General features: G+C 36.8%; 2 protein-coding genes across 9 annotated transcripts; one reads left to right on the top strand and one right to left on the bottom strand.

Annotated features, from left to right (window-relative positions):
- The first annotated feature begins 266 nt into the window (after positions 1 to 266).
- On the top strand, positions 267 to 5,061 carry MKP-4 (MAPK Phosphatase 4). The gene is made up of 5 exons (XM_014239475.3): positions 267 to 776; positions 835 to 966; positions 3,578 to 3,677; positions 3,785 to 4,020; positions 4,086 to 5,061. The coding sequence occupies exons 1-5, from the start codon at positions 551 to 553 to the stop codon at positions 4,652 to 4,654; spliced, it is 1,263 nt and encodes a 420-aa protein (XP_014094950.3). The 5' UTR covers positions 267 to 550; the 3' UTR covers positions 4,655 to 5,061.
- A 1,378-nt stretch (positions 5,062 to 6,439) lies between these two features.
- Positions 6,440 to 12,124, bottom strand: LOC106620847 (luc7-like protein 3). 8 transcript variants are annotated; one of them, XM_014239480.3, is made up of 9 exons: positions 11,773 to 12,124; positions 10,763 to 11,616; positions 10,578 to 10,684; positions 10,250 to 10,482; positions 9,564 to 9,721; positions 9,339 to 9,455; positions 9,066 to 9,198; positions 8,880 to 9,000; positions 6,440 to 7,477 (listed from the first exon to the last, which is right to left on the bottom strand). In XM_014239480.3, exons 1-4 carry the CDS (start codon positions 11,872 to 11,874, stop codon positions 10,373 to 10,375), a joined length of 1,173 nt encoding a protein of 390 aa, XP_014094955.3. In that variant the 5' UTR covers positions 11,875 to 12,124; the 3' UTR covers positions 6,440 to 7,477; positions 8,880 to 9,000; positions 9,066 to 9,198; positions 9,339 to 9,455; positions 9,564 to 9,721; positions 10,250 to 10,372. The 8 variants fall into 8 exon arrangements, with proteins under 8 accessions (XP_014094955.3, XP_069965601.1, XP_036215198.2 ...); XM_070109500.1 differs by having other exon boundaries at positions 8,880 to 8,997; XM_036359305.2 differs by having other exon boundaries at positions 9,066 to 9,160.
- Between the last annotated feature and the right edge of the window lie 291 nt (positions 12,125 to 12,415).

The following is a 12,415-nucleotide window of genomic DNA, read 5'->3' as shown; positions in this document are numbered from 1 at the left end:
TTGTTTGCATTATTTATGTCTAAAACTTGTATTGTAATGTTAATAATAAATTAATTATTAACAGTGCTGAAAATACGGCGACTCATTTTGAAACGCATGCAAATAATTACTTAATATAACTAGTTATTAAAACCTATAAATGCAACTGACACCCTGTTGCGGGATTTGTTTAGGGAAATTCTCTCAACATCGCCCCACCTTTCACTTTCAAGAAAACTTCGAACAGCTGTTTAGCTGCTGTGTCAAATGTAAATAAAACAAATTGGCAGCTGCCAACAACACTACCAGGGATGAAACACTATGTTGCATTCGTGCCAATAGCATATCACCATGTGCTGTTGACGTTTATTTGCAATTACAATCGAGTGCAGTTTACAGTTTTATTACCGTAGTCCGGTAGTGAACGGTAGCTACATCAGTCAGTGCATTGCAGTGCGCGCACGGTATTAAACGTGTCCAGTGAACAGCGCTTCCGAAAATTACAGCAACCATTGTGCTTCCAGTTTTATAGTAGCGCACAAGTATTGTCAGCAGCACAGAAATCAGCAAGATGCAGGTGGAGTGCAACCTGACGCAAGCAGAAACGATCGGGAACAATGGTCAGCCCAACAACAGCACGGATGCAACAGTTGCAGCAGGCGTGGCCGTGAATTGTGCAACAGTCGCCAATGTCAACCAGAATCAACGTCGTCTACAAGATGTGGGCACATTGCGGCGTGAGGACTTCGACGGTGGACCGGTGAGTGTGGATGAAATCGTGCCAGGTTTATATTTGGGTATGTGTGCCAGAGTATGCAGTGTAACACAATTATAGTAACGCTTTAAACTTTGCAGGTAATCTAACCGCTGCTACACACATGGAAACATTGAAAAATTTCGAAATTACTCACATATTAACACTGGACTCAGTGCCGCTGCCACAACATATCACTGAGGCGAGCTTTCTAACAACCAAATACGTGCACAGTAAGTTGTGGTTGCCCAAAACAACACTACACTTTCAACACACACATATGCACATACATAAATATTACGGTTGCAAATATAGAAGCTGGTAAATATAGGTTCACGCCTTATTAGTTTCCAAAGTATGTGCTGAAGGTTAAAATCAATATGAGCCTGCAATCAGTGCAGCTAGTTTCCGCCACAGTGATAAGCCCACTTGACGCCAACGTTATACTGAACGGCGTTAAAGAAAAAAGGAATAGAATGCGTTTAATGTCGAGGGGCCTATTAGTAGCAGCAATGCATCTCTGCTGCAATCCTGATTTTATACACATACACAAAGCTATAATATTTAAAGCTCCCACTGGTGAGACAACGTTTCAGCTTATGGTTGCACAAAACCTTGGCGAGCAAGCTTCAACTGACTAAGCTTCTAATAAAGGACGTATGTTTTTTTTTTTTTTTTTGTTTTTTTTTTTACACATACACCAGTAACACATGCATTTGCTCGACATCACAGTCAATAACCAAACGCGCATTACATGCATATCGACACGCACGCACTTGCCACAGCAAGCATGTCCGCAGTTACAAAAGCCTGTAGACATGTAGGACCGCCCCCTGTCGCCACATGTTACGAGTGCGTTGCACACACCAATGCATGCGCATCTTTCTTTCCATAGCCACTACTTGTACTCGCCGCACACGCCATGTCGTGTCATGTCATATCATGTCTGTAAGTGTGTGTGTGCATTCAATTACTGTTTTGCCATAAAATTTCGTTCTGCGTAGGTTTTATTAAATTCAAATATTTTCTGCCTGCTCACGCCACTTCAATAGGCGGTCTTAAGGACAACATACCAACACACAGCTTTATAAGCATTGACAACAACGACAAGCGTATGACAGCACACAGCAACGTACATCAGCATCATCCTACAAGCCGACACGAATATCAAAGTAGTCATTACATTGAGGATTTGTGTACAACATTACACATGTAAGCGTGTGTGTGTGTGTGTGAAAAGCGCCGCACTCCCCCACACATGTTGCTGGCTGCTGGTTGATTTCTTTGCTTGGATGCTTAGTGTGGCTACATTTGTTGTTGTTTGCCTGTAGTTGCAGCACCTCTTTCTCTTTTTCGGCAGCGTAGCGTGGGTTTTGTTTATTATTGCGCTATTATTTGAATGAAGACACAAGTGACAGCCCACACAGCTTTTATTGGCAGCGCGTTTGCTTTTCAATGCGACGCTTATGGCGGTGTGGCAGAGCGTGCAGCGCGGGTGAAATGCATAGCTTGAGGGAAATAAACAAATACTGGCAGCTATAAACAGCAGTTCTTCAAGTGTGGCATTTGAATCAACGGAAATTATCTTTTCAATACAGCAGACGTGCCGCTGATGCTAGGAGATTATGTACGCCTGCAAAGCTTAGCCTCATTATAACAGAGTAAGATCTTTATAAATACTAAATGCTTTCGTCAAGGTTGCCAAGGGGCTGACAAATTTCGACTTAATTTAAGCAGTCTCCATCAGTTGACAGTCACATACAGGGATCAGGCTCGAAAACGTTGGAGGGGATTGGTGCAGGAGTCGCAGGACCACGCTCCAAACTCTTCATCCCCATGGAAAGTTTTCTAAGGATCTTTCAAGCGGAAGTCTATGCTATAAGTCGGTCTGTAGAGATAAACCTCCAACGCAACTATCGGAATGAAAGTATTGCCATGCTCGATAGTCGAGGTCAGGCGATAGTCAGGCGGCACTAAAAGCGATCTCTGCCTATGAGGTTATATCACTACTAGTGCAGGAGTGTATGGAACGGCTAAACAGCCTAACAAACCGCAAGCCAGTGCACCTTATTTGGGTGCCTGGTCATAGGGGTATAGCCGGGAATGAACTGGCTGACGAGTTGGCCCGCTTTGCAGTCTCCACCAGAATGTTAGAACCAGAAACTTACATCGCGGTTGATCCACATACCACAAAGGAGCTGCTCCGTAAAGAAGGAAAGAGTAGGCAGCGAGAGACATTGGCAACAACTCCAAGGCATGCGCCATGCCAGATTGCTAATGGGTGGTTACGACCTCAGCAGGTTTAAAAATGAATGAATCTGCCGAGAAACAAAATCCGGTTACTTGTCGCGTTCTACACTGGCCATTGCAGGCTCAAGAAGCATCTATACAACATGGACTTAGCCTCTGGTGCGAACTGCCGGTTCTGCGTCATGGAGCCGGCAACCCCAGAATACCTGCTAATGACTGCACAACAGTCTGCAGACGCAGCATTAAGGTGCTTGGATCCATGTTTCCAAATTGGGTTCATATCACTTCATTAGCACCTAGCAGTATATAGGAATTCATCAATGTGCTGGTGCAAAGTGAGTCGTTGTGACTTAGGTGCGGGCACAATAGACCCCAAGTCGCGGTGCATACCACACTTCCTTCTATTCATACAGGGACGCACAGACCGTAATTAATTTTTTTACTGGAAATATCACTCAGTTTTCTAGTAATAATAACACTGCACAAAAAATTAAACAATCGGTGAAACTTCCTTTAAATCAAACACTTAAAGCCACATTATTTTGCTTTCACTTTATATGCAATGTTCAACTGGCTCATTATACCCTACTCTAGTTGCCGACATGCCGAAGGAGGACATTTTGCACCATCTAGATACCTGCGCGGATTTCATAAGCATGGCTATGGCGCAAAAGGTGCGTGTGCTCGTGCATTGGTGAGTACGCCTCGCTGTGTATCCTATAAACTTAGTTATAAAAGTATTTATTATTTACCTTGAAATATCGAGTTTCATTTCTTCACCGAGCTTTGCTGTCATTTCAGTTATTTTGGCGTTAGTCGCAGTTCTGCCGTCGTCATCGCTTTCATTATGAAACAGCACGATTTGGAGTATCAGGCGGCGTTTGAGTTGGTGCGCTCCAAGCGTCGCTTTGTGCAACCCAATCCGGGCTTTGTGTCGCAACTGAAGCTTTATCGACGCATGGGCTGCAAAATCGATCCACAGTATCAGCGGTACAAACTCTATCGGCTGCGTTTGGCGGGCGAACAAGTGCGCAAAGGTAAATAGTTTGACTTGCATAACAACAAAATACATATAAAATTAAACGGCATACAACTTCGATAGCGAAAATATTGCCACAATCCTTTAATAGTCTGATCAAATCGGATCCTGCCGTTACGCAGGAGAATCCGGAGCCCATTGTCTACCGCTGTCGCAAGTGCCGACGCGTTTTGGTTTCGAAATCGCACGTACTGCTGCACAACACCAAATCACTTGCCACAAGCACTGTGCCGTCGGTTGCAAAGGCAGGCGGCAGCAACAACAATGCTGCACCGGTTGTGCAGCAGCCGCCGCGACTGCTGGAAGAGATCGCCGCGCAAATACGCAATGCTTCACTGGACGCACCCACCGTTGCCAACGCCGCAGCTGGCGTAGGCGATGCGGTCAACGAGCAACTGCCGACTGTATGTCGCAATATACTGTTCGTGGAGCCGATCTCCTGGATGCGCGACATCTCGCACAACACGCAGGGGCGCTTGCATTGCCCGAAGTGCGACCAAAAAGTGGGCAATTTCAGCTGGATCAATGGCTGCCAATGCCCGTGCGGCGAGGAAGTGTCGCCGGCATTCTACTTGATACCATCGCGCGTGGAGCTCTCCAAAGCTGTGCAGAACGTCCAAACAACGCTTTAGACTAGCGTCGCAGTGGCGCAGCACACACGCTGGCAATTTATTGACAAAAGTATTACTTCAATAATGGAAAGTGCAAGTAAAAAAGAGAAAATGAAAAACAAACGTAAAAACAAATACAAAATTTATAAATCTTGATGTGAAATTGAAATGCTTCCATTTTGTGTAAATATGTTAATCGAGACTCGAATCAAATGTGTATGTTATGAAAATAAACATGTAACCTAGCTAAAATATCAAAATTTTCAAGTTGCGCCTAGTTAAACGTAAATAAATCGATAACGAAAAATTCAATACAAATAGGTCTGCAACAATTGAAGGGTTTCAGGTGCGCAAAGGCGATTTTCATGTTAAAAATAGTTAATTTTCATAAGCTAATACTCAATACAAAAAATATGAAATTTAAAAACTATGAAATTTAAAAAACATGAAATTTAAAAAATATAAATTTAAAAAACATGAAATTTAAAAAATATGAAATTTAAAAAATATGAAATTTAAAAAGCATGAAATTTAAAAAATATAAAATTTAAAAAATATGAAATTTAAAAAATATGAAATTTAAAAAATATGAAATTTAAAAAATATGAAATTTGAAAAATATAAATTTAAAAAACATGAAATTTAAAAAATATGAAATTTGAAAAATATAAATTTAAAAAACATGAAATTTAAAAAATATGAAATTTAAAAAATATGAAATTTAAAAAGCATGAAATTTAAAAAATATGATATTTAAAAAATATGAAATTTAAAAAATATGAAATTTAAAAAATATGAAATTTAAAAAATATGAAATTTGAAAAATATACAATATAGTTATATAAACATACAGCTTGGATTGAATTAAATTTATAGAATTTCTCTAAGAGCTTCGACAATACTTAAAAAATCGTTTTTGAAACTTATGGCGCTTTATTTATGTGCATTTACAAAAAAAATACGAATGTCAAAGTAAAAATAAAAAATGTTGAAAATGTGAAAATAAATTTGAACTTTTTATTTCATTAGTGATAAAAAGTGATTTGGAATAATAAAAGAGTAATTTTTTTTTTAATTTGGATTACTAAAAAATTTCCAAAGAGAATTATATAGATAAGTCAAACTATTTACAGAGGAAATGTTTTTTTCGATGTTGTTGTTGTTGTAACGGTTATATAATGCCCGCTTGAGTGGTAGGTTTCAGTTTGGTTGTCGTCGAGGTCATCTCACGGGAAACGCAGCAAACGAGCTGTTTCGACGGGGTCGGACCGCAGGGAAAAGGGTGTTAGATGAGTGGGGTTCGTTGAGCATGCAAAGAGGTGGTCAGGAATTTCAACGCCATTGACTCTAATGTTTATTTCTAGTCTGTACTGCTTCGTTCAGTTTGTGAATATGGTCGCTGTGGATTTAGTGGGGGAGAGTGTATGCAGCAAAGAAGCGAGAAAGGTCGAAGAGGTAGTCGTTTACTTTCGAGTAAATGACAACGATTCCATTGCCCGATGTCAATATCGTGCGGTCAACAGCGTACGAGGTTATGGAGATTCCCTTCGATAATTAAGTTTGGTAAGCATATGAAATGTTCTAAACTTTAGAAACTTTGTTTTACTTATTTAGCCGGTTGCAAAGAAATTAAAGTTGAATTTTTTTAAAATAAAAAAAAACACAAACGTCATGTTCAAAAAAATAAATTAAAGCTAAATGTATATAGCTGTGTGTGTGTTTACCATGTTTATACTCGTTCCCGCCCGGCAACCCCACAAGTTGTGCAATAACACACTTGTCAAAAAAAGGTGCATGCCATCGACATCATTTTTCTGCGAGTACGCATAATTTATTAAAAATTTTCGCAGCCATCTGTATACGATAAATTACTATGCTACCATTATTTATACCTACAAAACGGGATAATTTGCTCTGACTGCGTGCGAGTTTTATATATATGTATATGTATGTATTATGCAAGTAAAAAGTCAATTTGACGTTAAACTAAATTTTAAAAGGCGCCACAAAGCGTCGCTGTGTTATATTTTATATTACATGTTGTTTTAGCTTTTTAACTTTTTTTTATATATATGTATATACGTACATTCATATTAATGTATATTTATTGTTTCAATTGAATTTGTTTAAGGAAGATAATTTATATTATGAAAGAATGAAAAACGTGTCGCATTCGGTGGCAGCACTCAAAGCAGTAAATTCAAAGCGCTTTTATAAAAGTTTTTGCCATGTTTGCTTGTAATTTGAATTTAATTGCAAAAAAGTTAAAAAGTTACATTATTAAAAAAGTAATTTAGTAGGATAATTCATTGGGCGCCCAATTATCATTTACCAATATATATATAATATATATATATATAATTTTTTTTAGTTATTTAAATTTGTTTTCAAGAAAAACTCAAGCATAAAACTAAATAGTTTAAGAAATCACCTCGTTTAACGGCGTACTTTGCGGCCTAACACAACGGCAGTCGGTTGCGGTCGGTCTCATTCCAGCGGTTCGCCTTGCGCTATTATTATTGTTGCAAACATGTGCTGTTGCTTAGCTGAGTTGCACATGCATATATTGCTGCTTGCAAAACGCTGGCTGTGTGTTGGGCTGGTGTGGCGGTTACGCTTGGCGTTTGTGTGCAGCTGTTTGTGTTTTTGAAAGAAATGTTGATTTTTGGAAGGTGTCTGTTACCTGCAATGAGTTGATGGCGCCTCGACTGCTTGGCTGGTTGACATGTGCCGTCTTGCACCAACAATGAAAGCAGTTGATGATTGTTCACGTATTAGTGCCGTTGTTTGTGCAAAGTAACGCAGCGCCCGTGACGGCGTTATGTTCTTGTAGCGGGCGGGTTTCTGTAAAAATGCACAGTTGTGTGAAAGTTTTGCGAATGCCTCAATGCAAACAGAATTCATGACTAAACAAAATACCATCACACAAATTTTTTATTATATTAAGCCTTACACTTGTATTAGGGAGAATAGAAGAGGTAAACGATGAGGAAGGATGCGCTGTGCCAGCGTTGGTCACGAAAGTTTTTTGAGCAAAGTGAGCTGGTGAGCAAATGTGCGCAGTAAAGTATGCAACATGCGTGTGTTTACACACGAGGCAAACTGAATAATTTAAAAATTTAATTATTTACAAAAAAATTTAACGATTAAACGATTTTTAAATACAAAAAAAAAGTAAAAAAAAAAACAAATAAAATAAATTTAACAAAATTAATAAATAAAAAAAATATAATAATAAAAAATAAATAAAAAAATAAAAAGTACAAAAAAAAAATTAATAAATAAAAAAAAAATTAATATATAAAAAAAAAAGTACAAAAAAAATTAATATATAAAAAAAAAGTACAAAAAAAATTAATAAATAAAAAAAAACTAAATAAAATAAATAAAAAATTAATAAATAAAATAAATAAAGAATTAATAAATAAAAAAAAACTAAATAAAATAAATAAAAAAACTAAATAAAATAAATAAAAAATTAATAAATAAAATAAATAAAAAATTAATAAATAAAATAAATAAAATAAATAAAAAAATTAAAAAATAAAAAAAAATAAATTAAATTAATTAAAAAAAAACTAAATAAAAATAAATTAAAAAAAGTAGAATATACAAAACAAAACTAATAAATAAATAAAATAAAATAAACAAACAAAAAAAACAAAATATAAAAAAAATTTTTAAAAAAATCAATAAAATAAAAATAAAAAAAATTTTAAAAAATATAAAAAAACTTGAAAATCAAATTAGAAGAAAAAAAATAAAATAAAAGTAAAAATAAAAAAAAATTTAACCGTAACATTACGAGTGTAGGAGTACTTGACACCAGAACTTTGAATTGTACAAAAATTGTAAAACGAAATTTAAGTAGCATTTCGCGTTTTGTCTCACTTCAAACATTTTGTAGCAAATGTAAGACTGCCAACATAATTTCTGATGTGTTTTGGTACGCAAAATGCTATTTATGTACATACTCGTACTGCTGCATTGAAAAAGTAGCGTCTTACTTCAAAGAAAAAAAACTTTCGTGACACGTTTTGTATGGAGTGTGTTGTGCGGCGAAATATTGAAATAATTGTTTTTAAGCAACTTAATTCTAAAATTGTTTATTAATATTTTTTCTTGCATAATTAATGTATTATTTTTTGATGAATAATTTTGTAGTTTTTATAACTTAACGACTATTTATTTAAAATTATACGAGAAAAACATAAGTTAACCGTAGTATCATAAATTATTTTGTTACCTTTGTAAAGCGGGTATGAAAAAACTGAGTTTTCCACTATAAATCACACATCAACTTCAATCCCTTCACTTCCACCATATTATTTTATAACTTCTCAACACACAAAATCTTTTTTCTCCTACTAAATAAGAATTAAGACGCAATTTGCAAAATTTGATTTTTTGTAATAAGGGTTAAAACAATTACCTCGGTGTGGGTGAATGTGTGCGCAGTTTACTGAGCGTACGAAGTGGTAGCGAACTGGCGTACGAATATGAGTGCGTACGCGGGTCACTTAAAATCTACAAATAGCATTGGTATGGTAATCTTCACATGTTGACTTCCAGAACATATAGTACGAAAAATACGAGTATTAATTTGTTTTTTTTTTTTTTTTTTTTTTTTCTGTATCACAACTGTTTAACGATTTTAATCTTTAAACTACATATTAGAAATATTCCAAAAAATTGAAAAAAGTACCTTGTTATCGAGTTTGTTTGAAGGGGACTGGTCTTGTAGGCGCAACTGAACTGGGTACTGGAGGACATTCAGTTACTCGTTCTCAAACGTATGCGTTTACGTGTGTTTTTACTCACGCTATGAAAAGTTAAACAAAAAACTCAAAAATTAAAACCAACTAACTTGCAAATAAGCTTTTTTGTTCATAAAACTAATTTTTATTTAGATTGTTTGCTTGAAATGTACCTCGAAATAACGCTGGCAGCTAACAGAGACTAGTTTATGACAGATACAGGACCTACGGCAATATGCCACGAGCAGAAGCAGCCAGCGTAGTGTAGAGTCGAATGAAGTGAATTAGCCGACGTGTGTTGCGGGTTTCAGCCAATGCAACAACTTTTCGCCTAGCAATTAAACATTTAAAGATTTAGTTTTTTTTTTTTTATCTCGATAGAGCAAAAACTAAAATTAATGTAACTTTGTAGGTTATTTAGTGCCAAACTTTTTTTTTTGAATATATTTAAGCTCTTTTATTAAACGCGCTTCTTCAAACGCAGCAAATGTCTTACTTAAGCTAATGCTAAGTTTTTTTTAGTGTGTGCTAAGTTAATTAGCAAGTCTATCAAACAAAGTGCTGTGTCTAAATTTTGATTTTGCTTTTAGAAGTCCACTACAAATGCTTATGTACCATACAAAAACCATTATGTCCACGCTAGGCGAAACGCAAATCAAAACTCTCGTCACTACCAACTCTAACCGCAAAAGTGAGAAAAGCCTGCATAATATTAGATATATTCATTTCCCTTATGACATTTACTGTACGCATTCGCTTCGGAAATATATGTATGTATGCATTTTGATAGTTCGAAAATATGTGTATGTAAGTTTATATGCTTAAATATATATACTGTTGAAAATACGTTTGTACTCACCTTGTTTTACAACTTGAGATTATTCATTTTATTTATTGGGCTAGATTTTTAGAGTTTATTAAATTTGTTTTTGTTTTGTTTTTGGGGAGAGTACCTCAATCCGCCACGTACAAATGCGTGTAATTAATACCGACTGCGACTGCGGCTACGGCTGCGACTTTGACGATCCCTGCTGTTGCGTCGATGGCTGCTGCGCGAGTGTGAACGCCTGCGATGCGAGGCTTTGTGATGGTCTGAAAGTTAATAAAAAAAAAATATATAAAAAAAATTAATTAAAGCAAAACAATGTTTGTGAGTATATGTCTGCAAAAAAGAATTTACAACTTACGTCGATGTTTGTCGGCCGAATGCCGGCTGCTGTGATCACGTGAGCGTGCGCGATACTCACGCTCGCGCTCACGGTCACGGTCGCGCTCACGATGATCATGATGCTCACTGCAATGGAAAGATTTAAGATTTGTATTTACTGTACGTAACGGCATACTATTCCAAAAAAAAAAACAACGTATTTACCGTCTACGTTCGTTATGGTGACTGTAGGTGCTGCGCTGTGCGCTGCGTTGTTCACGTTCCTCGCGCCTTTTGCGCTCCTCCTCCTCGCGATCCTTTTGTCTACGTTCGTGTATTTCCTCTACGGCTTTACGCAAACGCGAATAACCCAAATGTTGTTTCCCCATCAGATGGTCTTCAATACGTTGCTGCGCATCGCCAACTATCAGAAAGGCTCCGCAGATTTCACATACTTCCATTTGCTTCTCAGGCAATGTACCCAGATCCTGCATCCAAGGCAGCACTTTCTTTTCGCTGCCGCTACCGCCATCTTCACTTCTTGGTGATTTTTCACCGTCTGATTTGTCTGCATTACTCTCCGATGGTGGCGTAGTCAAGCTTTCCTTCAATAAGCCATTTGTCTGATGGTGTATTTGCTGTTGTTGCTCGTGTTGTGCCACGAGCGCCTCTTTCTCGTCTTTTAATTGCTCGCAAAGTGCCATAAGATCCTTGGCCTGATCAACATCACCACGTATGCCAGCCTCTTCGGCCTCGGAGAGTAATTTTTTAATGCGTGCGTTCATATTGTTCAACTGTTCTTGGTACTTTGAAAGTGGTATAGAAGGTGCGGGGTGATCACGATGCATTAATTGCAAACGCTGTTTGCCTTTTTGGATTTTGCGATCGACATCATTTAACATGTTGTTACAAAATCTCAAAAACTCATCCTCGTAAGAGCGCTTACGAGGTGATGGACGTGCTTCTTCATACAAACGTTTTGCTTCGTCGTCATGTATTTGGGTGCATGGTCCCAAATCTGCGCGCGTATTAATGAAGAGATCATGTGGACAAAATTTCACTATATAATATTGACAGAACTGAAACGAATCATAAATCAAAAAAAAAAAACTTACAGTACTAATTCGTTTACGTCTAATCCTTCGCATGTATTATTGATTTTGCTACGAACTAAAAAATGGCAGCAATATATGGTATGTACATATTCTGCCTACAAGAAAATTTAAAGTACTCACGTCCGGGTCATCCCAACTAACTTTACGCGGCGCTTCGGATGGATGCAAATTTCTATTACGACCCATCAGCTCGTCCAGCATTTGGCGTGCAGCGTCCACCATTGTTGAAAACAAATTTTTTCCGACTATGAACCCCTCACTACTTATGCCTGTGTTACGACGTTGCTCGTGTACATACAAAATACCAAGTTTATATAAAACTTGTATTTACAATTGTTTGTTTCTATTTTAAGTTCTTCCTGGAACTATTATTTTGACAAACGATAAATATTTCACACAATATTTTCACAATTCTATTCCAGAAAATATTCTATTTGACTTCCACAAATACGAAGGCAGAACAAGAATGACAGTTCAACTTTGCTAGTCGATTAAAAAGGCATGCACACAGGGTTGCTTATTTTTCAATGTGGTCATTAATATATATACTTAACAAGGTGTTCACACACATTATGTAGCATATACATAGACATAAATTTAACGGTTTATATTTCAAAAATATATTTCTATGAGTCACGTTGTTTATAGGTCTAGCCTGCATACGATGTTTTTGCAGTGGTAAACAATAGTTTCTTACATAATGTTGAGGAATGGTGCCGAGTTGGGTTCTTGGCTGCCTAAAAATCTGGTATAGACCTGACTG

The sequence above is a fragment of the Bactrocera oleae genome, chromosome 5, assembly GCF_042242935.1.
Source record: "Bactrocera oleae isolate idBacOlea1 chromosome 5, idBacOlea1, whole genome shotgun sequence".
Taxonomy (NCBI): domain Eukaryota; kingdom Metazoa; phylum Arthropoda; class Insecta; order Diptera; family Tephritidae; genus Bactrocera; species Bactrocera oleae.
Note: the sequence above shows the minus strand (reverse complement) of the source record. Positions and strands in the feature narration are given on the sequence as shown.

Bases quoted from the DNA above. Each gene is read 5' to 3' on its own strand.
- MKP-4 (XM_014239475.3), top strand. From the start codon at position 551: ATGCAGGTGGAGTGCAACCTGACGCAAGCAGAAACGATCGGGAACAAT. The intron at 777-834 runs GTATGTGTGCCA...TAAACTTTGCAG, and splicing joins CGTGCCAGGTTTATATTTGG to GTAATCTAACCGCTGCTACA. The intron at 967-3,577 runs GTAAGTTGTGGT...ACCCTACTCTAG, and splicing joins AACAACCAAATACGTGCACA to TTGCCGACATGCCGAAGGAG.
- LOC106620847 (XM_014239480.3), bottom strand. From the start codon at position 11,874: ATGGTGGACGCTGCACGCCAAATGCTGGACGAGCTGATGGGTCGTAAT. The intron at 11,617-11,772 runs GTGAGTACTTTA...GATTCGTTTCAG, and splicing joins TTAGTTGGGATGACCCGGAC to TTCTGTCAATATTATATAGT. The intron at 10,685-10,762 runs GTAAATACGTTG...TTTCCATTGCAG, and splicing joins CACCATAACGAACGTAGACG to TGAGCATCATGATCATCGTG.